We start from the raw sequence: 25,407 nt of genomic DNA on the forward strand, positions 1-25,407 counted from the left end.
ATCCAAACATCAGAATGTTTCACTTCCCAGTCCTCTAGTTTAGCTCCAACAGTTTATGAGCCCCAGGGACTTGTGCCCTTTCAATGATAAGCTCTTCAACTTCAAACTTGGCCCAAGTACTTTTCAGGGAAAAGGGCTGGCATTTTTAGCAAGATAACTGCTAGGTTCTGTAGGTTCTGTAAACCATATCTGCACGGATATTAACATCATTGGTTCCTACCCAGAAAATGCCAGAAAGATCTACCCTCTCCAGTCATTGGGATTTTTTAAAAACCACAATCCCACATTTCCTAATGCCTGACAACCTGGGCTCAATCCCCAGGACCCACACAGAAGAAAATTAACTTTGGCCCTTGTCTGCCAATCTCTACACGTGTCAGCATCCGTGTGGGCCCACACACATAAATGTAGTAAAATTCTTTTTAATTAAAAATTAACCAACCATCCCAGAAGCCAGTCACCTGGTAGGGAGAATCAACAAACTTGATCCTGGAGAGGAATCTTCTCAGCTCCCCACGGCCAATTTTAGGGGTGGTCTCCTCTAGCTGGACCATCTGGCCTTCCATGAGTGCCCAGCGCAGACTGAGCTTGCTGATCACCAGAGAGGTGGGGTGTCCATCAGGGCTCATCCCTGTGGTCCTAGTGACATAAAAGGCATCTTTCCAGATGTCGTTGATTCCAACTGAGGAAGGACAATGACAAGCAGTTCACAACAAAGAAGAAAGCAGCATGCTCATCATCTTGGATTCAGATTACAGGCACGAGGTCCTTGTCTTTAAAATAGGAATTAACAGCGGTTGTCTAAAGGGGGCATGAAAATCCTCTTTTTCTCCCATACGGCTACTCAGCAGGCTCACTGGAGCTCCCTTTAACATGCTGCACTATGAGCTTCAGCCAGTTTTCCTCCAATACATCGGTTGCAGCTCACCCTGCCTCCTCTTCTCCTCTGTCGCCACCCTCCTCCCTCCTCTGCCCAGGGTTTTAGGTAGCTGGGCCGCTTGACTCTCTAGGTCATGTAGATGACCAGAGACAAGTATTGGCGTAGCTTGATAAGCAGCCTTGAACTGGTTCTGTAGCCAAGGACAAGTCTTTGATGGAAGTGCGATCTTAATTAGTCTTAACAATAAAAACCTGGACTCAGACATTGAAGGTGAAAGCTGAAAGATCAGCGAAGCAGAGCAGCAGCCACCAGAGACTTCTTACCTCTACGAAATCTCAGACTGAATGAGGAGTCCTGTTGCTATGAATCCTCAGACTGAATGAATGGGAGATCCTGTCTCTACCCGCCTTATATTCCTGTCTCCACCTCCCAGTCTGGACTAAAGGGGTGAGCCTCCCAAGTCCTGGGATTAAAGGCATGCACCACCACCACCACCACCACCACCACCACCACCACCACCACCATCACCACCACTTCCTCCTCCTCCTCCTGGCTCTGTTTCTCTTTTAGACTGGTTCAATCTCATGTAGCCCAGGGTGGCCTTGAACTCTTGATCTTCCTGCTTCCTCCTCCTAAGTGCTGGGATTAAAAGGGTGTGCCACCAATGCCTGGCCTCTATGGTTAACTAGTGGCTAGCTCTACCTTCTGATCTGCAGGCAAGCTTTATTTGTCAGAACACAAAAAATATATAACATTTGACTCTCCTGCCTCAACCTCCCCAGTGCCTCTTGCATGCTAGGCAGATACTCTGCCAACTGAGCTACATCTCCAGCCCATGAGATTCTCATTTACTATTAAATAAACTATTTAATAAACATAGTAAACTATTATTTACTATGTTCCCTGAATAATGTTTTATGCAAATGTTGCAAAACAGCTCATTATATCTCTTAAATGTTTGCAAGCAGACACTCCCCACTCCCCCCCCAATCCCCCCACTCCCCAATCAGTTAGCAGCCTGCAAGTTCCAGATCAGCTTTTCTCCCCCATGAAGCCCATGACACAGAGCCACAGCACCGCTTCAACTGAAGGCAAAGAGCTGTAAGGAGCAAGTCCACAAGAGGCGAGAGTATGGGAAGGCATGAAGGAGCTTGGTGTCAGGGTACACACCTGTAATCAAGCATTTGGGAGGGAAAGGCAGGAGGGTTAGGTGTTCAAGGCCATCCTCAGCTACAGAGCCAGTTTGAGGTCAACCTGGGCTAGATGAGACCTGTCTAATTGCCCCCTCCCTGGCTGAAAAAGAAAACGAGACAAGGGAGATGTGGCTAGCCTAGTCTCCGCCCAGCAAAGACTAGCTGAGACTAACAAACAGCAGTGGCTTGTTTCCAGGGCTCTGGGCTGCTGAATGAGGTTTCTCTAATATACGCTTTCAAGTTTGCTTTAGAGTATCACTTAGACACACAGTGGAGCAGAATATTTCCAAATGGCTATGGGTAATTTTTCTCCTTTGGTCTTTCTGTTGACTCCAATTTGTATGTTTAATATTCACATAAGTAATCACTAAATCAATGCCCCTAAAGAAACATTTCCATTACATCCCACACAGTTAACTTACAACCCTAAGCCCCTAAAGGCAGCTGGCACACAGCTGAGGCTCCATCATCACCCCTGGAGCCCTCCTGGAATGGGGGTACATGTCCCCTCAGCTTTCAGCACATTCAGAGAATATGCACTCTTGCCCTAGAAGCCTGGCACTATAACCCGGATGAAACTCTCCAGCAATGCCCCTGGCTCCAGGGGCACCAGGGAAAATGACTACTGTCTCTTGAAAAGCCCTTATCCTTCCCTTGGTGGGCAGCGTTTTCACACAGTCAAGATACACTCTCTGATGTCGTGAGGACTCACCCTCCGAAGCTGTCACTATGCCAGTGGTGTTGGTCAGGTCCAGGAGGATAGACGGGAAGGTTGGATGCAGGAGGTAAAGGTGGTAAAGGCCAGGAGGCGGGCTCCTGGGGCGTCATCCTGGCAAGAGTCACAGAAAAGGAGAGCACGGGTGACTACATTCCACATGACGCCGTGAGGGGACGGGAGCACAGCGGAAGGCTCCAGTCAGCCCACTCCTGATCCCAACTACGGGGACGTGAGTTCAAAACACAGATTCACCCCTAACTCCAAACCACTATCTGTAGTCAAAAATATGAGGGAGAACCATAACCCAGAGCTCAGGGAAATCTAATCATCAAAATGAGGGGCTAGATAGCATCTTTGTGAGTAACAACAGGAGACTAAACACAAAACAAAGCAAAACCAGAAGGCTCCGAAGAGTAACGTGTTGAGAGGGCATGGTTGACAAACTCAGAACTGTGTGTCCACCATGCTTCCCCATCCCTGGGTCACTTGCCTTCTCCAGAGGTTCAGAGCTACGTCCTGTTATGTTCAAATCCCCACAGATGGAATTCCATCATCTGGCACACAGCAAGTGAGGCATAATGGACTTCATTGGTCTAAGTCGGCCATGCTCGCCACTGAGTGCTGGCGCCTACTCTAGGGAGCAACCCTGCCTCACAAGCCCCGGCCTCACCCACCCCACCCAGACACTTCAGAGTGACACAAAGAACCGTACATTCAAAGTGTCAGGACTCCTTTCCCATGACCCCCACTGACCCTTCAGCTTCAGCCTCTTCAGCATCTGGCTCCCAGAGTTCTCTCTCCCCTCTCATGCTCCCTGTTATCTAAGGTTACTTGCATTAGAGCCTGCCCAACCAGGCCAATCATCATGATCTCTCCTCTTCCACAGCAACATTTTGGCCTGTGGCTCTGAACATGGTGTCTCGAGTGATTTTCTCTTCCGGCCCCCTCACTGTGGGTAGCTCACATTGTTGATGGAAAGGCAAAGGGGTAGCCCAGCTCAGGAGCACAGATGTTTCCACTCAACCCCTTAGAAGGTGACCGCTCAGAAAATACCCTGGGAACCACATCAGCTCCGTAGAGCTGCAGCCATGTCTATGTGACAGAGAAGGGGACAGCCCCACCCCCACCCCCTCCATCCTGCTCTCACTCACAGAGTTCAGAGAAGCTGCAGTCAGCGCTTCTGCCCAGAAGAGGAACACAGACTTCTGGTCTGAAGTAATTGCAGAAGTGGTTGGTGTTTCCTTCATGTGACATGGGATACTGTGACTCCAGACGATGGAGCCAGAGCCACCATCCACCACCATCATCTGCAAATGACAAGGCAAAGAAGAGAGCCAGTCATTAGGAGAGTGGCCGGACAAGAAAACACACAAAAACAAAAAGTAAGAAAAACATCCCAGCTAGCAGATATTCATCCTCCTCTGTGTTTGTGAGGCACTGGACTCTAACACCCGACACTCAGAACCAGCAGATGCCCAGTCCCTCATAGAAAGGGCAAGCATTTGCATGTAGCTACACACGTCCTCATGAACACTTAAATCACTCTCTAGGTTACTTACAATACCTATCACAATACAATAAATATATCAATAGTTGTTGCTGTGCTATTTAAGGAACAGTAAGAAAAACGTCTGTAAGTGTTCGGCATAAACAGTTTTTTAGCCTGTTTTCAGCTCACGGTTGGTTAGCTTTGATGGCCAACAAAAAATCTAGGCCAATTATTTTTAAAAATTAAAACTCTATAATTCTGCCTTTAAGATTAAATGAATGAAAACTGTCTATCGAAGTATTACATCCTCATAACACACTTACAGGAAAACCAAAATGTGGAGCCAATGGTTTCTTTGCCAGTCACATAAATTCAACCTTGACGGTCCTACCCATATTTCCTTCCTTTATCCAAAGCCCTTCCATAACACCCAGCCACCGCTGAGTGCTGCCTTCTCTGAAACTTTATTTTGCCTGTACTGAAATGTGATGCTCATTTATACCCACCTTTCCCCACCCAGCTTTGTAAGATGGCTCCTCCCACCTAACTTAAGTACAGGCTCCAGAAAGAACATAACATTAGTCTAGGAAAGTGGCAGATTATAGCAATGAGCTGTGAGTTCACACTGTACTCATTCACTAGACTGGCGGTCTCAAGGGAGGCTCTTACTCTCCCGTGTCTCACCCGGGGCTGGACCCAGAGCCCATCCTTTCTATATGTTCTGATTGATTTGAGGCCCATGGTTTACCTTTTTCATCCCAACTCCATCCTGTGTCTGCAGAAGGAAGTCCAATGTCTGGTCATCAGTGAAATACCCAGGAGTGGGCTGGCTGCAAACAGACACGGAAGCAATAAACAGCAGATACGGAAAAGGAACAGGAGGCGTCCCGCTCTGTCCCTTGCCCCAGCCGCGGGTGACAAGCCATTGTTCTAGGCACTTTGTCAAATGGGAAAGCTGCTCAGAACAGCAGCCATGCTGAAGGGAACTCTGCAAACCTGCGCAGGCCTTGCAGGCTCAATTTCCAGAGCGGCGTAAGATCTTGTCCCCGAAGCAGGACCAGGCCTTGTCTGGTTGTGATCAAGAGGCTGCTGCAGTTGGCATCTGGGGCCTTCACCAACTGGAGAAGCTCAACCCCATCACTATATTGAACAAAACCCCAACAGTTAGACTCTGCTGTGGCTGAGAGTCCCACAGTCATTTATTTTGACATTTTATTCCCATTGTGTGCCTGCTTGCATATACAGTCATCCCTTAGTGTCTATGCGTGGGCACCAGGGCCAGGACCTGCTGCAGATACCAAATTCACACGTTCATCATCCCTACGCAGAATGATTCAGTGTCTCCATACAACCTATGTCCTCCTATGCAGTGTAAACCATCCCTAGATAGTTATGACTCTGAGGACAATGTAAATAGTCGCAATGCTCCATGCATTGGGGGATAGTGACAAGAAAACCAGTCTGTATGTTGGGTACAGACACAATTTTTTCCAAATATTTTCAGTTAGGAGGGGGGTGAATCCACAAATGTGGACGCCCCAGGATGTGTACCCCACTCTGCTCTTGTATCCATTTCCCACCATTGTCTTGTCAAGTGGGGCACTTTGTCATTCCTATTGAATCTTGTTCTCTATCTCCAGAAGGTTCCATGCACATTCAAAGAGAGCTCACAAAGCAAAGCTGTGGTGTGATACCTCTCTGCCTGTGCCCTCTGGGGACAGTAACAGAGGCAAGGATAATGGCACAGAGGACAGAGTTGGGAGCAGGTGGCCCCAAACTGTCACTAAACTTGGACACTAACTCTTGGCCTTTACTTCATCAAATTATTTCTTTTTCTACACTACTGGAATCATTCCATCAAATTCACTGAAACATAATACTTGAGATTCTGACAGAAAAGAATATGACAATTATTACCCAAGCCAAGAGCTATGTAGGTAAAATATGTAGATCACTTCATATGACAACCATGCTTTTAGTTAGAAGTAAATAAAAGTTAAAAAACAAAACAAGGTTTCATGCCTCCTATTCTTGCTTCTGTCAAAAATGATTCTTCAGCTGGGAGAAAAATACAGGAAAGAGTAGGGCAAAGCTTTCACATAGCTTTACAATCATTTTATAAATATATCTATCCCCTTAGAAGTTCTAATTTAGACCCGTAAGTTAATATCCATCCTTGTAATCCAGTTATGAAGTACACCCTGGTCACTGATACATACACCCAGCATTCCACGACCAAGAGAAGAGAATTTCTCACAGTGTTAAACAGATCAGGAAGGAGTTGATATTTCAAGGTTGATATTCCCCAGACTTTAGTCACTAGTCAGCCCAAACTCAGAGACTCCATGGTGCATGAGTCTCCAGAAGGCCTCCCTATGGCCAAAAACAGAGCTCAGCCATACCTGTAAACATCGATGAGCTCGGAAAGGTTGACAGATCTGCGCTTCTCCCATTCCGGCTCTTCTATCTGCAGAGAGGGTGGTGAGCTGTCTCGATTTTGGGCCTGAACAAAAATGTCCCGCAGGGCCACAGCTTGTATGTTTCCTAGTGCCACAGGAAGAGTGCACACTGAGAAGCTGGGTTTAAAAGAACTACCCAGCCTATCCCAGGGTGGGGTGGGGTTCTGGGCAGGAGACACAGAGCAGGTCGCATGGGTCCAATAGAGACCACTCCAGCGGGTCCCATTTGGAGTGATGGGGAAGTGACCAAGCCCATGCAGGGCAGTCCCCTCTCCAGAGAAGACATCAAGGGAAAGCAGAGTTAGTGACCTGCAACAGGTGAGAGGCCCTATAACAGGAGATGGACAGAGCCAACACCAGCTGTTAATATTCTGATCCGCCCCTTCAAATCCCACCTTGGCACCGCCCTGCGTCCTGACATAAATGCCTCATTCTAAGGAAAACTCCTCCCCTTCCTCTCTCTCTCTTCCACTCTTCCTCCCATGAGGTGTGCACCTTTGACCTCTCTCTCTCTCTCTCTTTCTCTCCTTTCTCTTCATCTCTCTATTATAGTAAACTCTCTAAATGGACGCAGCATCTGGCTGTGAATTACTGGCCACCACCGTCTGTCACCACGCCCTCATGGCGTGCCTCGGCCCAGCCTGCCACTGCATCTGTCCAGCAGGTCTCCCTGCATGAGAGGGATTACCCTCAGGGTCCCCCCTGCCCCCCACCCCAATAATTCATAACACTGCTGCCCAACATCGCCAGGCAATCCCACTGCTTTCTCCTGCCCCCCCTGACCCCGCCCCAGCAGTCTGAGGAGCTCTGGGACCCCCCATTTTTCAGGCTGGAGCACCAGGGGACTCTTCACCCTACCAGATCAGTAAGATTCCTTCCTTCCCTCCTGGTCATTTTCCCGCAATTGAGGATTCCTCTTGTTTTGCTCGCTGGTACCACATGTCTTTTGGGCTCTAAGCCCCTGGGCCCCGTCCCTGAGTGACAGTATATGGAGATGGTTTGTGCCCACTTCTCACTGGCTCTCTGGGATGCTGGAGGTCAGATTTGTCTCATTTTGCTTGCTGGAACCACGTGTCTTTTGGGCTCATAGCCCTTTGGCCCCTGGCCCTATACGATGGCATATGGAAACGGCCTGTACCCCTCAATAGTTGGCCCTTGCTGACCCTCTGGGACGCCGGCGGTCAGTCCTCTGGGCCTTATACCTCATTGTGGAAAAATGCACTATGGCACCCCTCCCTCACCACAGCCACTGACTCGTGGCCTGGGTTCATTCCCCTGCAGCTGCTCTCCTGCCCGGCTGTACTGCTACTTCTCCATCTTTCTTTCACAAAGTCTATTTCCTGTGTGCAGATGGAAATGAATGATTGATATGGCCATCTATATTTCTTTCTGACTGACTTTTGCATATTTCAATTTATCTGTTCCTTATCTGCTCAATTTATTAAAGAAAAACAAAACACCCACACAAACATGTGGTCAAGCGCCATATTTGATAGGAGCAACACGTGATCAGGCAGCACCATCTTGAATAAGGGCAACCATGTGGTCTAGCTGCCATCTTGACTAAGGTCAAAACAGGAAGGTCATATGACCTGGCCACTATCTTTACTAAAGGCAGCATGGGTAGGGCTCAGGCCATTGGTATGGAGGGAGGTTAGGGAATCACCTCCCGCCATGCATTGGTTCACCATTGTTTTAAGGGCCGAGGAAAGTCCTCCGGCCTTGGCATGGCGTTCCCCAGCTGCCTCTTTCAGGCTCTAGCCGTCTAGGCAAGGCAGAAGTCCAGTCAAGGCCTGCTGTTCATTCCTCACAGCCACTCATGTGGGCAGGAAATGAGACATATACGATCCCCTCTGGGGCATCAGCAGAACCACATGTAGGTTCCTCCCATGCAATAATTGATAACACCAGCAACCCCAGTGTGTGTTCGCCCTATGTCACAGGAAGCCTAGCCACTGACATCAGGGAGCAGAAGCCAAAGTCAGCCTTGATTCTTTTTTTGTTTGTTTGTTTGGTTTTGTTTTTCCAGACAGGGTTTCTCTGTGTAGCTTTGGAGTCTGTCCTGGAACTCACTCTGTAGCCTAGGCTGGCCTCGAACTCACAGAGATCCGCCTGCCTCTGCCTTCTCCGATGTTCCTGTGGTATGTAATTATAATGGCAACGTTGTTTTTGGGTGTGCCACCAAACTGTGCTCGCAGCCAGTTTTGCTTTCTTACCAAAGCCAAACAAGATGTAGACAGCCCCACTGGTGGTGATGTAAACCTGCGGACCAATCAGGTTCCCCACTCCCACGATGTTGTACTTCACAGGCCGGCCCACGGGACTCCCTGTCCGGCCAGATACCAGCAGAAAACACAGATCTGGCTGAAGAAAGAAAAGAAGGGAACGTATCAATAGAAGCCTTTCATTTCCTAATGCCTCATGAGCTAGGGGCTCAGAAACACTTCCCGTGGCTGGAAAGCACAAAGCCAAACTTACTTGCTTAACCCCACCCTGGGAATAGGAAACGGGACAAATGTATACTCTCTAACTAGATATGTGTGAAGAGCATCTTTAGGATTCCTCAGGAGATGGAACACAGTAGTTACTGACTGGATCGTCTCCCTAGGCCGAGACTAAATAGAAGAGGCTGATGCAGAGAGGATTTACAAGAGCCAGATCTACCAGAGACCCCGATGGCCAGTGTGGTAGAGGTTATAATCACCAGGAAAACACATCTGGGTGTGTCTCTTCTGGGTGTTTCCAGAAAGGGTTAACCAAGTAGGAAGACCAACCCTGATGTGGGCAGATTCATCCTATCTGCTTGGGGCATTGACTGAATAAGAATAGAATAAGAAGTCACAGGCTACAGAAATGGTTCAGCCGTTGTAAGTACTTGTGGCTCAATTATGAGAACCAGTGTTTGGATCCCAAGACATACATCCAGCAGCTAACAAATCTCTGGAACTGGCTCCAAGGTATCAGAAATCATCTCCTGCCCCCAGGGCACCTACATACACACGTATGTGCACACACACTCATAGAGACATACATATAAACACATGCACACACATAAATAAAGTGACAATTTAATAAGGAATAGAGCTGAGCATAAGCCTTCATCTCTTTCTGCTTCCTGACTGTGGATGAAAGGTGACCAGCTGCCTTAAGCTCCTCCCACCATGCCTCTTCATACTGTAAGACACAGTAAAACCTTCCTCCCTTCAGTTGCGTTTGCCAGGTGTTTGACCACAGTAATGGGAAAGTGACGGACATACTGGTGCATCAGTGTATCAGCCCACAGAATTCTCCCATCATAGCATCAGATGTCCAGCCTGGCCATGGCCACCACCACCTTGACGCTCAAGATTCACTTTCCTGTGAATGGCCAGCAAGTAAATATTGTAGGCTTTCCCAGTTGCGTGGTCTCCATAGAAACTACTCTCTGTTGTTAGTCTAGCATGAAATCTGTCACAGGCAACATAGGAAATGACTATGCTCCAACAAAAGTTTTTGAGAAAACAAACAGTGGGAGGAATTAGCTCATGGCCACAGTTTATTAGCCCCAGATCTAGAAGATTTTCTTTTTCTTTTTTCATTTGTTTTTATTTTATTTACATATGTGTATCTGACTATTGAGTATATGCTATATGTGAGCAGGTGCCCTTGGAGGCCAGAAGAGGGTGTCAGAGCAGAAGTTACAGGCAGCTGTGAGTGACATGTATGCTAGGAGCCAAACTCCAGTCCTCTGAAAGAGCAGCAAATACTCTTGACTCCTGAGTCACCTCCCCAGCCCCTTCAAAAGTTTCTGACAAGGTTTATCATTACAAATTCTTACAGAGAAGACAGACGGGTGTGGTTTACAGCACACCCAGAAAAACAAAGTGGAGGTTTTAGAGGAAAGCCATAGCACTCTGCTATTATGTATTCTAAAACATTCTTGTCAAAGGCTAGATGAATAGAATAAACGTACTGCAAAGCTGAGAAGAAGAGCTGACACACTATAAAACAACCCTAATGCTCTAAAAGGCCAGAGTCAAAATTGTAAGAGAAAACTGTTTTACTAATCAATTGATTAATTAAAAGATGTGAATGCTTTTACTGATTATAAGCGGCAAAGCTTAGAAAGTCTTCAGCTACAAATATAGAAATCAAGTTTGCATTAAATGAAGTAAGAAGCTGGACATACAAAACAAAACTAAATATCTGGATGTGGGAAGCAGTGTCAAAGGGATTGCTACAAGTTCTAGGCCAGCCTGGTCTACATAGTGGGCTGTAGGCCAGCCCAAAGTCTATAGGGCTTGTCTTTCAAGACAGGGTTTCTCTGTGTAGCCTTGGCTATGCTGGAACTCACTTTGTAGACCACACTAGCCTTTAACTCAGAGATCCACCTGTCTCAGCCTCTGCCTCTGGAGTGCTGGGATTAAAAGCATGCACCACCACTACCCTGCTGAGACCCTGTCTTAAAAGAAGAAAAGATGTGTGGTGGTATACACCTTTAATCCAGTATTGAGGAGGAAGGAGGGTAGATCTCTCTGAGTCAAAGGGCAGCTTGCTCTACATAGAGAAACTCTGTTTCAAAATAAACAAAACAAAATGCCTAGTGATGATGCAAGCCTTTAATTCCAGAACTCTGGAGGTAGAGGCAAGCAGATCTCTGTGAGTTCAGGGCCAGTCAGGTCTACAGAGCAAGTTCCAGGACAGCCAGGGCTACACAGAGAAACCCTGTCTCAAAAAAAAGAAGCAATAGCAATGGTATCTGCTCAGCTGGAACCTCCAGCTGGCCCCTGCATGATCCAGAAAGCCCAATTCCTATCTCTCTCTCCAAACCCTTCCCACTCAGAGAGTCTCCAAATAAAGGAAAGGCACCAAAAAGCCCAGTTCCACATTTTTGGCAGTTACTGCAGCTTCCTCCCCTGAAGTTGCCAGCTGCCCAAGTCCCCACCTAAAGTGGTCAGCTTTTGACCATACTCGGGCACAAACCCAACTTGTGGCAGACATGTGTTATGGAATAATATTTTTGTACACTATGAAGATGTGTCTTTGCCAAGGCACCTTCTGATTGGTTTAGTAAAAGAGTTGACTGGTCAGTAGCTAGACAGGAGGTATAGGCGGGACAGAAAAACACAAGACACTGGGAAGAAGAAGGGCTGAGTCTTGAGAGTCATGCGCACATGCAGAGAGAAGCAAGTTGAACATGCCATGTTAAAAGAAAGTATTGTCATGTGGCAGAGGATACATAAGAAATATGGGTTAATTTAAAAATGTAAGAGTTAGCTAGTAACAAGCCTAAGCTATCAGCTGAGCATCTGTAATTAATAATAAGACTCAGTCTGGTTATTTGAGAGTGGCTGCTGGGACACAGAGGAACTCTGCCTACCTATGGCATTCCAATGTGGGGCCAGAATTTCCACATAATCCCTAACAAAGCTTTAAAAAGGTTCTAAAAACACAAAAACAGAGCCAAAATGGAGCTTCCTAGTCTGGTGTCTCTCATGCCAGCCACAGGACAAAGATGTGTCTCCCAACAGCTGCCTATAGGAGGAGCCAGCCGCCAGTCTCCATGCACTACCACCATGCACTAAACTAAGCTACATCGCAGCAGCTGACATAGCAGTTTAAGATTTGTCTCATGTGATCAAAAAACAACACAGATGCTCAGTAAAGATAGATCCAGATGGAAAATAACCTCTAAATGGGTTACAGTGTGTTTAAAAATATAAACATTGGAAGGGTAAAGAGAAAGAGTAAAGACAGTCACAGATTAAAAAATAGTTTAAAAATAATAAAGTCCTTAAAAAAGAAATAGAGTAAAAAATATAATAAGCCACATAAAGATGAGAAATAATACAGAGTCTGAATTTTGTATGTTATTGTGTTGTCTTTAGATTTTCTGATTACTGAGGAAGGAACAACAGCTGCTAAAATACATTGGATTATAAAAACTGCTGGATCAAATCAACCTATATATTTTTAAAATGTCTTGATTTCAAAATGGAAGTCAAAAGATATGTTACTTTGAGGAAGAGGCTATGCTTTTATTTCCAAAGGATATGAGAGGCTGTGGATTTGTTCCAGGTTGATATGGAGCAGATTTGATCAGGGAAGAACCCTTGAAAACCCTGACTACAAAATCCTACTACATAAAAAAGTAAACCTAAAAGAACTACAAGACATGGATATATATATTTTACCTGCTCAAACATTAATACAAAAAGTCATCTTTGGCTGACTCATGTACAATGCACAGTCTATACTTGTATTAATGCAGATATGTATGTACCTTTAAAAGTTTATGTATTTTTGCTGGGTGGTGGTGGCACACACCTTTAATCCTAGCACTTGGGAGGCAGAGCCAGGTGAATCTCTGTGAGTTGGAGGCCAGCCTGGTCTACAAAGTGAGTTCCAGGACAGGCTCCAAAGCTACACAGAGAAACCCTGTCTTGAAAAAAAAAAAAGTTTATGTATTTTCAAAGCAAGGGGACCAGACACCAATTAAAACAGATGGCCCAGGTGATTCAGCATCCAGAACAGCTTCAAGGCTGCTAGCTGAGATGATCCAGCCTCACAGAATACTCCAATCAGGACTTAACAATTATCCTGATTTTTCTCAAGGTTCTCCCCAAAGATTCCAATGCCTCCAGAGAACAAGAAGCAATTTAGAAAAAATGCCCACATTCCCAAAGCATTAGCAATGGATGTTTATTATCATTTGGGAGAGGAGGAGTTGGTTACAAGTTATTAGTCATAGTCGGGGGGGGAAAAAAACTAAACAAAAGAGTTAAATTCAAAAATCTCTTTCTAAAGTAAAATAATACATTAATACAATATAAAATAATATAAAATAATACTTTAATACAAAAAAAAACATTAATCTCAAAATATTAAACTCCTTAAAAGAGGAATAGAGTAAAAAAATATAATAAGCCACATAAAGATGGGAAATATACAGAGGTTCTGGATCCTGTATGTTATTGTGTTGTCTTTAGATTTTTTTCTTAAATTTGAATTTTCTTAAGTTTAATTATTTAGCCTTTAACTCCACCAAAGACCCCAGAAGGGTGAAATATTACCTAATGACAGGGACATTTTGCTTCCTGGACAATCACTGAAAGTTCTTCTATAATGTTGGGGTATCCAACTCTGGCCTACAGGCCTAGGACTTTAATAGTTTTTTGAGATTAATAGTTTTTGGTTTTTTTTGGATTAAAGTAGATTCAATAATCTACCCTTTTATCTCATCATTTCTATATCATATCCCCCTATTTTACTTTCGAAAGAGATCTTTGAATTTAACTCTTTTGTGTAGTTTTTTTTTCTGACTATGACTAATAACTTGTAACCAATCCTCCCCCCAAAAAAGTCCAAATCAAAACTTGGATTTTGGTTTATTGATACAAATCTAAAGTTAATTTTGTTATACCTTACTATGTTTCTACTATTGTTTAGGGTATTATGTTTATGCAGCACATTTAAAAATGTAATATATAATTAAGAAATATAGATTAATAGTCATCTTTAATAGTCAAACTTACAGTCATGTTAGGTATGTTTTCAAGGTCATACACAGATGCATTTAGATAGATAGATGGTCTTCAAACACTTCAAAGACCTACAGAATATGGCATTTAAGGTGTTTAATAACCTAAGGCTTTTCATGACAGTGAGACATGTCTGCTCCTGACAGCACCAATTTGCTTCAAAAGAGGATGATGAGCACTGAAGAAACTCTGTATGGAGTTTGTTTTCTTTATGGCAAAAGCTAGCCATTTGGACCAAGAATCTACCCTTGCCTCAACTGCTAACAGTACACTGTCTAAACTGGACCAGCAGGATGCACAAAAAAGCAACTGCCAAACTTTGCCAAGACAAGGTAGGACAGTCCTTCAAAATTCCCTGCTTCCCAGAAATATCTGTCAGATATTCTAGGCCTGTAGGCCAGAGTTGGATACCCCAACATTATAGAAAAACTTTCAGTGATTGTCCAGGAAGCAAAATGTCCCTGTCATTAGGCAATATTTCACCCTTCTGGGGTCTTATGATAGAGTTAACGACTAAATAATTAAACGTTAAGGTTTTCTTTAGTTATGATAAAAAGTAAACTAGGGATAAAACTTTAGATTCACAAAGATAAGATAGATAATAGATTATTTTTTTCTAATTTTGCCAAATACAAGTAGACTGGATATTGTAACTGTAATTCTTACTTGATAATTGTTTTTGTTACAATTTTACTATGTTAAAGCTAAAATATTCCTTTTAAATTAGACAAAAGGGGGAAATGTTTATAGAATCTAAAAGATTATAGAATAATCTTTCTGTACACTGTGAAGATGTATCTTTGCCAAGGCACCTTCTGATTGGTTTAATAAAAGAGCTGACTGATCAGTAGCTAGGCAGGAGGTATAGGTGGGACAGAAAGACACAAAGGACACTGGGAAGAAGAAGGGCTGAGTTTTGAGAGTCATGAGCAGATGCATAGAGAAGCAAGATGAACATGCCATGTTAAAAGAAAGTAGCAGCCAAGTGGCGGTGGTGCACATCTTTAATCCCAGCACTCGGAAGACAGAGCCAGGTGGATCTCTGTGAGTTCGAGGCCAGCCTGGTCTACAGAGCAAGATCCAGGACATGCACCAAAACTATACAGAGAAATCCTGTCTTGAATAAAAATAAAAATAAAAATAAAAATAAAAATAAAAATAAAAATAAAAATAAAAATAAAAATAAAGTACTGCCATGTGGCAGAGGGTAGATAAGAAATATGGGTTAATTTAAAATGTAAGAGTTAGCTAGTAACAAGCCTAAGCTATCGGCCAAGCATTTATAATTAATATTAAGTCTCTGTGTGGATATTTGGTAACTGGCTGGTGGGAAAGTAAAGTCCATCTACAAACACATCATCGTGCCTTGCCTACATCCTATAATCGCTCTGCTTTCATTTGTGGGTGTGGGCTATCTCTGGGATTGGAGAACCTGCCTGAGGGTTGCTTTGCTCAAATAAACCTGTTGCTATATTTTTTCAAACTGGTTTGATTGGCTTACTGTGTCAGTGGAGAAACTTATTATGGTGGGGGAGAGCAGAAAACCTATTTGTATCCTTGGGTTGAGATAACCATGAACAGAAAAAACTCTTTGCAGATGTGGATACCATATGTTATAGGACATATGGGCAGACTGGGATCAAAGGAAAAGGGACTCTCTGTCTGAGAGGACTGTATAAAAAACTGGATATTTAGCCTTTGGGGTAACCAGATTAGTGGGACCAGGATAACAGCCACTGGGTTTCCTGAACTGGATGGAGATCAGATTCATCCAAGATGCCAGCCAAATGGCACAGAGGTGGTAACAGTGAATGGAAGCCATTAGGATGAACATCTCCTCCAACAAAACAGCTCAGGGGTTAACAAGTAATGGGGATCCTCACACGGAGGGACATTCACATTAGCCTGGGTGCTTGAGGAGTACGTGTGACCATGGGCCCAGACTCAGACTAATACACGGTGTGAGGACAATAACTACAGGGTTCTCAGGTCCCTTCTCCCGAACATTCTAGACCAGACCAGTCCCCACACCCCAAAGCAGACTCTTCTGCCAAGTTCAGCTCATACTCCACCCAGACCTATGAATTCCACCACTCTAAGTCACAGCCCTAAATATATTCCCTCCCTTGTGTCTGTGGCCCAAATGGCTCCTCACACTGCCTGTAATCAACACAGAGGTCAGAAGAAGCCAGCAGGGGATGCTCAGGAGCTGCTCTAAACCCATGGCCTCTCTTGGACTAGCCTGTAACTATCACTTTCAGGCAGAACGGAGACTGTTCTATTATTTATACACTACGACTCGAATGAGTAAAATTATGTGAGGCCCGCTGAGGAACGGGTGGGATAGAGACACAGAGCTAAGAGCAGGTGAGCTGATTCTCCAACAAGGGCCCCGTAGTATGGAGGGTCCTGAAAGCCTGGCTCACTGCGCCTCAACACCACTGGGCATAAGACACAGATGAAGCATTAAGACTAAGATTTCTGCTAGTCATGGTGGTGGACACCTGAAATCCCAGCACTAGGGAAGCAGAGACAAGAAGCTGGAGACTGGCGGCATTTGAGGCAAGTCTGAGCCACACGGTGATTCTGTCCCCAGAATTCTCAAACAAAAGAACCAGCTCTCCAAACGTGCTGATGCTGTGCCCATGTGTGGTGACTTGCTGGGCTGTGAGGACTAGGTTCCATCAAAAGGGGGTTCCCCACGCTTTCTCTAGCTTTCAGGAAATCACTGCCTACTGCGGGAATAACGGATTTCCCCTTCTAGTCATAGTGGCTAGGATAACAAGTTTAAAAACACCACGTGAACAATTCCTGGATCCTTGGTTTAGGATAATCAAAAGACCAGAGCAGCTAGCTCAAGAAAACTAACAAAAAGTACTCATGGGTTTTTGCTGTGTGTGTGTGTGTGTGTGTGTGTGTGTGTGTGTGTGTTTTATTAATCCACAAGGTCTTTTATTTTAAAATTAAAAGAGGCAGACATGATGGTGCACACTTTTAATCCCAGCAGTCTGGAGGCAGAGGCTGGCAGATCTCTGAGTCTGAGGCTAATTAGTCTATATCATGAGTTCCAGGGCTACATAAGGAGATCCTGTCTCAAAAATAAAAATAAAATAGACTGAGCCAGCAAAACTCACTTTTAAATTAAGATGGGCTGATCAGCAAGATGGCCCAGAGGTAAAGGCACTTGTCACCAAGTCTGAGAACCCAATCCCTGGGGTCTGCATGATGGAAGGGGAGAAGCTGGCTCTGACAAGGCAACCCAGATCTCCGTGTGTGTGTGTGTGTGTGTGTGTGTGTGTGTGTGTGTGTGTGTGTGTGTGTGGCGCGCGCGCCCGCACACACACACTGAGTAAATTAGTAAGTAAAGTAGTAAAATGAGACAAAATAACCAAAATAACCACACTTACCACAAACTCTTTGCCTCTAAAACATGGCTTACATATAAAATTTTAAATGGATGGGCCGAAGAGATGGCTCAGCAGTTAAGAGCCCTTGCTGCTCTGGCAGAGGACTAGAATTTGGTTCCCAGCACCCATATGGCGGCTCATAACCATCTGTGACTCCAGGCACGGGGATCTGATGCCTTCTTCTGACTTCCAAGGACATCAGTCATACATATGATACACAGATGCAGGCCAAACATCCACATATACAGTAAAATAAATATAGCTTTTTAAAAATTTTAAATTGAAGGCCAGGCACGGTGGTCTTCTTTTCTTTAATCTTAGCACTTTGGGAGGCAGAGGCAGGCAAATCTCTGAGTTTGAGGCCAGCCAGTGTTACACAGTGAGGTCCTGTCTCAAAAAACAAACAAAAATTTTCATTGAGATAAGCGCTCATTAATCTGGTCTTTCATCTGACTAGGGAAAAGGTCTGTTGTGTGTATACAGAGTAACTGCTTCACAGTGCATATGCTCGGCTTAGGAGGCCATTGGGCTAGAGTCAAAGCTTATCTTTCTTGAGGAGGAGGGAGGAATTGAGACATGGCATTACTGTGAAGCACTAGACAGACTAGAACTTACTAAGTAGACCAAGCTGGCCTCACATTTACAGCAATCCTCCTGCCTCAGCTTCCAAGTGCTGGGATTATAGGCGTAAACTACCACATCCACACTGAAAGTCTGTCTCGTCCAGCACCTTCCTTTGGTCATTGATGAATCAGAGAGGTTTTTGGTCTGATTTCTTAGACAGGTTTTAATGTGTAGCTCACTCTGACCTGGAACTCTCAATCTCCTTTATGCTGGGATTAACAAGGTGAATCCCTTGCATATGAGTTTTGTTGTTGTTGTTGTTATTGTTGTTGAGAGTGGTCTCTTGTGTCCCAGGCTGATCTCAAGCTCACTAGTCAAAGATAACCTTGAACTTCTGATCCTTCTGCCTTTATCTCTAGGTGTAGGTATTACCATCACACCTGATCCATGCAGTACAGGGGGCTGTGGGATGTCTTTCTGTATGCTGTGAATATGTGTAGCTCCCATTGGATAATAAATAAATCTGTTTTGGCCTATGGCAAGAAAGCTTACAGCCAGGTGGGAAATCCAAGCAGAGATACAGAGGGAGGATGGAGTCGGGAGAGATGCCAGCCGCTGCCAAAGGAACGACAAGACACCAGCAGACTGGTAATGCCACGGCCACGTGGCAACATATAGATTAATAGGAATGGGTTAATTTAAGATGAAAGAGCTAGCCAGCAAGAAGCTGCAGCCATAGGCCATACAGTTAGTAACTGATATAAGCCTCGGAGTGATTATTTTATAAGCAGCTGTGGAACCTCGGGAGGAAGAGATTCGTCTGGACTGCTGGGCAAGGCAGGACCAGAGAAATCTCCAGCTACAGCAGGGGATCAAACAAGGGCTTCATGCACGCTGCACCAGTTCATGCATGCTGCACCAGCATGCTACCAACTGAGCCATAGCCAAAGCCTGCTTCCTATGAGCCTCTGAGCAACCCAACCCACTGTTTTACAGCTGAAGTCAATTTTAAATGCATACAATATGGTAAAACTAATATTACATTTATAGAGTAAAAAAATAGGCAGTTTTCTACGGACTTAATTTGTTTGCTCTAATTTCCATAAGCCTCCTACAAGGAGATAGAACTTTCTAGTTTGACATGTGAAGGAACTGCAGCATCGTTAGGGTCCAGTTTGCCCAAGGCCACAAAGCTGCAGAGTGGTGCAGAAGGAATTCACATAGGCCATCCGCCTCCAGAGCTCTCCCACACCACAGTCCTTGGAACCACAACGGCACCATGGAAAATGAATCTGGAATGCTCTCGGTTCACTTAACCTCACCAGGAGAATCTATTTCAGCCCAGGCCATTACAAAAACAAGGTCCTAGGCAGGACCCGCAATAACACCACTCGGACTGAGGTGGAGACGGTTGAGAGCACTCTCCACACGACATCTAAAGCCTTTGGAAGTAGACCGCATACCTGCAGTTCTCCAATGGCCAGCACCGCCAGGTCTCTGGCACCGTCTCCGTCCAGGTCAGGCAGAACCACAACCGGGGCGGCCAAGGTGCCGTTGGACAGGTGGTTCGGGTTCAGGGTCCACATGACTTTCCCTAGGGAAGGAGAAAGAGGCACATCACTTCCGCGTTCGCCCCAGCAAAGGCAGCCACAGCGTTCCCCAGCCAGAAGAAGAAAACCCGAGGGCTGAGCAGGGGACGACAGCTTTTCTCCACTTTCCTGCTTTCGTCTGGGGACAAAGGGAGCAGGAAGTGCGACTCGAGATCCTCGGGCGTCTGGCTACACTTCCATGCAAGAGCCCCACGACTGAACTTTAATTTATTGTTTTATGTATGTGAGTGACTGTTTTGACTGCATGTATATCTATGCACTACATGTGTGCTGATGCCCAGGAAGGTCAGAAGAGGGCATCAGAATCCCTGGAACTGGAGTTACAGCTGCTTGTGAGCCACCCTGTGCTGCTAGGACCTGGGTCCTCTACAAGAGCAGCCCAGTGCTCTTAACCGCTGAGCCATCTCTCCAGTCCCACACATCTGGCTTTTGTATAGCAGATAGAGACATGTATGTCTCCCTGACAAGTAGGAGCTCATTCCACTAGGGCTGAGGAATGTGTCTGCCACAGGGCATTGCAGCCGCTACGGAGCCCATACCAGAGAAATTGCAGAAGGCTTTCAAGGACTTCAGTCCTGAGCTAAGGGAGTATGTGTCTTTTTTTTCTTTTTTAATATAGGAGTTCATATAACCCAGGCTAGTCTTGATGTCCTTGACCTTCTGATCCTATTTCTACCTCTTAAATGAGTGCTGAGCTCACAGGCCTACACTACGGTGCCCCGTTTATGTGGTGCTGGGAATCAAAACAGGGGCTTTGTGCATGCTAAGGAATCGCTCTACCGAGAATATATATATAAATTTCCCCCACTCAGGGGTACCCCACTAACCAAGCATGTCACACCTGTAATCCCAGCACTTGGGAGGCTGTGGCAGGAGGATCTAATGAATTCAAGGTCTGGGGTACAGTGTAAAACCATGTCTCAAAAAGGAGGGGCAAAAATAAAGCACCCCACTATGGCACTTGATGTGGGAAAGATGTCACATTTGTTCAGCTTCTCTTGAGCTTATGGCCCCTGTGACAAGCATATTGTAAGGAGACATCTTTATCATACTAGACTCATTTCCATCACTTCCGTCCTGTGGACCTCAGAAGGAAAAGAAGCTAAAAGACCATATCACCAGCCTCCCCAAGCCTAGCTCTTTTCCCTAGCATTCAGTCAGTATGCAGGTTCACACATGGACCCACAGAATTCAGAGAGGAGTGACACTTCCCTGCCTGTTGTACAAAGAACAGAGCAGAGAGGCTATTCACAATCCAAGCCTCCCCACACCCAGGCTCCTCTGTCTGGGGAGAGCTGATCATCAAACTGGTTGCGACAAGAGTCTACTATCTGCCAAGCCCCTTATCTCGTTTCCTTAATAATCACCTCTGAACTGGAGCAACAAAGCAGCATCCAGCCTGTCCGAGGACAAACCTCCCCTGCAGGCTGTTCAAATACACACCCGAGGCTCGCAGAAGCAAAGCTCAAGACCACGCTACCTGACGTCGCATTGAATGCACTGAGCATCTTGCGTGTCCCTGTCACGAGGCAGATGGTTTTGGCCATGCTTCCCGGCATCAGATCCAAGCAGGTGACATCTTGAGCCTCCTCTGGGAGGGGACTGGACCACAGGGTGCTGCCATTCATCCCCGAGAGGCACACGAGATCTGCAGTCGGTTGTGAGCCACCACCTAGAGGCAGGTAGGAGAGATGAGGAAGGGGCAGGAGAGATGGGCGGCAGGCACAGGCAAGACGCCTGAACACCCAGAGCGGACGGCGGCGGCGGCGGCGGCGGCGGCGGCGGCGGCGGTGGTGGTGGTGGTGGTGGTGAGGCAGCAGCTCACACGTGTGTGCTTAGCTTCCTCCTGTGCTTCTGACAAGGCGTGAACACGGAACTTGTCATCTCTGCTACCTCACACCTCGTGTGGGACAAGTGTGAGAGCAGCCGCTGTGGGCTCCTCTGCACGGCCTCACCATGCCTCCATCTTGGCACCTTTCCCAACACATCTGTTTACCTGTCAGCGGCCTGAGCCCACGCTAAACAGAGACATCCTTGAAGACAGACACTAATTTCTGATTTCTCAGCACATCACAGGATGCCTGCAACACAAAGCTGCCAGCTGTTTGCTGAGCAAAAGACAGAGTAAGCCAGCAAAAGGGTAGGTAAAGTCATCTCCTGCCGAGCCTGATGGCCTGAGTTCACCCCCCCCCCCAGCACTATTCCAGTATTCCACATGGTACAACTTGTCCTACAACTTGTTCCCTGGCCTTCACATGCGCGCGCGCACACACACACACACACACACACACCACGCACGTGCACACGCACGCGTGCACACACACACAGGCACACATGCACACGCACAGACACACACACACACACACACACACACACAGAGGCACGCGCACGCACAGGCACACGCACACGCACACAGCAAATAAAAGACAGAACACTGAGTAGTAGTTGCTGAGGGGAAACACAGCACTCCGGAGGGAAAGGAATATTCAGGAACACAGAGGCTGACCTAGATAGAATCCATGCAGAGCAGGGAGTAAATCCCAACCCTAGTCACCAGCAGCAAACGCTCCGGGAGCCGAATAGGGTGTTTTCAGAAGTTGCCTGAAGGTTAGAGTGGCAGGCAGAGGAGGCCTGGCTGTCTGCAGCCCTCTGGTTGGCTCCTAGGCAGGAAAAGAACACTTGGGGCGACAAGACCCAGGTCCGAGGAGTCGGAACCACAGCAGCTAAGGCCAGGACTTGAGAACAGTCCTGCTTCCTGCCTGCTTTGCTTTCTCTCTCAGAACGGACAGCGTGACTCATTTCACACTTTCTCCTTTCAGCCACCATCGGTGGCAAAGCTTCAGTCTTCCTGTTCCTAAGCAGTGCTAACTAAACAATACAACCTCAAACAGGAAACAGGGCGTGGCTCGCCATGTTCGACCTCCTGCCAGAGGCAGTAATCGTATTACCCTCTAGACTTTACCAGTCTAGTCCTGTGCTCTTCTTCCTGCTTAAGAACCCCACTGATTCATAGTTCATGCTTTTCCACTAGTTTGGCTATTTGTCCCTGTGCTTTTTCCAATCATGGTCTTGATATCTCTTGCTCATATAATCCCTCCTCTCTCTCGTCGATTGGACTCCTGGAGCTTCACCTGGGGCTTGGCCGTGGATCTCTGCATCTGCTTCCATCTATCACTGGATGAGAGTTCTATCATGACAGTTAGGGTATTCGGCTATCCAATCACCAGAGTAGGTCAGCTCAGGCTTTCTCTCGACCATTGCCAGTGGTCTATTGTGGAGTTATCTTTGTGGATTTCTGGGGACCTCTCTAGCACTCTGCTCCTTCCTATTCCCATGAGGAGCCCCCATGGAACTAGATCAGGCCCTCTGGATAAGAGAGACAGTTGATTAGCTTGAACTGTTTGGGAGGCCCCCAGGCAGTGGGACCAGGACCTGTCCTTAGTGCGTGAGCTGGCTTCTTGGAACCTAGGGCCTATGGTGAGACATTTCTCTCAGCCTTGGTGCAGGGAGGAGGGGACTGGACCTGCCTCAACTGAATCTACCAGGCTGAGCTGAATCCCCAGGGGAGACCTTGCCTTGGAAGAGGTTGGAATGGGGGCGTGGGTTGGGGGGGAAGACTGGGGGTGGGAGGAGGGAGGACAGGGGAATCCGTGGCTGATATGTAAAATTAAATTAATTATAAAATAAAATAATAATAAAAAGAGCTCCACTGAGTCTAGAGTCACTCTCTGACTCATGTTTCTTTCTTGGTAGAGTGAAGGACTGCATCTCCCCACGACACTGCAGCTCCTTCAGGGAAGAACCATGAGCTCTCCAATCAGCACAACCCGGGAGAGGCGAACAGTGCCTGCTGTGGCCAATGCATGCTTGTTGGATCTATCCCTCTCTTCCCAGTGGCACAAAGCATAGTGAGTTATAGGTACATCCATAAGGTGTGAGGGTTGAGGATATGAACTACAGAACCTGATTCTTGGAGCTGAACTTCAAGTCTACCTTTTACCAGATGTGGGACTCTAAAATGTTTCCTTAGCTTCGGTGTATCTCAGTTTCCTCATCTGGAAAAGGGGACAATAATATTAAGCTTACTTGGTAGGGTTGTATTGAGGAGCAAATTCTTTCAATGTGCTGTGTCCACGGCAGAGCTCAGCACACAGGAAGTAGCTAGTGATGGTTACTGTAGTGTTTGAATGAGAAATGTCCCCAACAGGTTCAGGTGTTTGAACAGTTGGTCCCTAGTTGGTGGCACCATTTGAGGACATTATGGAACCTTTAAAAAGTGAAGCCACTTGCTGGAGGAAGTATGTCACCAGGGGAGGGAGGGTTCTGAGAGCTCACTGCCAAAATAAACTCTTTTGTACATTGCTTTTTTGTCACAGGAAAAAAAAAGTAACAAAAACAATTACATTCTTACTTTTACAATCTGTGGGCAAACCATGTTTGTCTACATAGTGTCCAAACTCTAGTCTTGTCTCTGCATCTTAACAGAAAGCAAAGTAGGCAAAATACCAAATAAATCAGCATCCTTAACCTTACTTCAAAGGTAAATGAATCACAGAGCAGGAAAATGAAATCAAGCTCAGAGCATATGAAAGTTGGCTCTAAACCAGGAAGCTTTCTCTGTCACAGTCACATCTACATATCAAACATGCTCCCGAAAGGCATTCTTAGTATTATCAGGCAAATGTACAGTACAGAAATCCTTAAAGCACCCCCAGCCTTCACTCTGGGCCTAAATGATTAAAAAGCACTTCCCAGGATTTCTTCACCCTCTGGGTAGGGTTCTTGTATCAGCTGGTATGCTAAAGCCATTGCCAATTTAGTAGATATTGCAGGTAAATTAGGACCCTGTGGAACCATCATGGAAATGAGGCATTTTTGCTTGTTTTTTGGTTGTCCTGTGTAACAGAGTCCCAGAAACAGCACGCTCAGCTAGTGGAAGCTATGGAGGCTTTAATAAGGAGACCATTGATGAAGATGTGTCAGGATGGAGGACCCCACTAGTGGCAGGATAGCCCCTCAGAGCTGTTAATGCCCCCAGGGACAAAGGAGGAAGAGATTACTGAATCCGGAAAGAAAGTTCTCTAAGAGGGACAGCTCGCCACCAGCTATGTAAGACAGTGGTCCAGTTTGTTGCCATGCTGCTCTAACCCAGCTGTGAGGAAATCAGGGCAGGAAGTCCCTCCTCACTCTCACTCCCAGCCAGCCAGGGAGCCTATAAATATCCTCCAATTGTCTAGCCTTCCCGGGGAGGGCAAACCTGGAGAATTAAACTGAGAGGGGAAAGGAAAGCCACCAGCCCAAACATCTGTGTGCAGAGGTGTATAAGCCATGACCAACCCTGGCAGGATTGTGAGGGCAGGGTAGACTCAGCGTTCACTGTAATCTAGTGGGCGGTGGGAAACTGGCTGGGGAGGTGGCTCAGTTGGCAAAGCGCTTTCTACACAAGCAAGAAAGCCTGAGTTCAATCCCAGAACCCACATAAAAAGCCTGGCGAGGTGGCACACTTTTGGAATCACAGTGCCAGGTAGCTTCTGAGGATTGCTAGCCAGCTCCAGTGAGAGACACTG

At 46.1% G+C, this 25,407-nt stretch overlaps 1 protein-coding gene across 3 annotated transcripts in view; it reads right to left on the bottom strand.

Annotated features, from left to right (window-relative positions):
- Positions 1-25,407, bottom strand: part of Fam234b (family with sequence similarity 234 member B) — a 49,706-nt gene that overhangs the window by 2,403 nt on the left and 21,896 nt on the right. The window contains exons 5-13 of one of the 3 annotated variants that reach the window (XM_028872153.2): positions 21,321-21,512; positions 19,694-19,824; positions 8,956-9,103; positions 6,683-6,824; positions 5,277-5,420; positions 5,029-5,110; positions 3,905-4,098; positions 2,786-2,886; positions 462-682 (exon numbers count right to left, since the gene is read on the bottom strand). In XM_028872153.2, the coding sequence (XP_028727986.1) occupies positions 462-682; positions 2,786-2,886; positions 3,905-4,098; positions 5,029-5,110; positions 5,277-5,420; positions 6,683-6,824; positions 8,956-9,103; positions 19,694-19,824; positions 21,321-21,512 (1,355 nt within the window). Of the gene's footprint in view, positions 1-461; positions 683-2,785; positions 2,903-3,904; positions 4,099-5,028; positions 5,111-5,276; positions 5,421-6,682; positions 6,825-8,955; positions 9,104-19,693; positions 19,825-21,320; positions 21,513-25,407 lie in introns of those variants that run through there. The other 2 variants (XM_028872152.2, XM_028872150.2) reach the window with 2 other exon arrangements.

This window comes from Peromyscus leucopus, chromosome 3 (genome assembly GCF_004664715.2).
Source record: "Peromyscus leucopus breed LL Stock chromosome 3, UCI_PerLeu_2.1, whole genome shotgun sequence".
In the NCBI taxonomy this organism is placed as follows: domain Eukaryota; kingdom Metazoa; phylum Chordata; class Mammalia; order Rodentia; family Cricetidae; genus Peromyscus; species Peromyscus leucopus.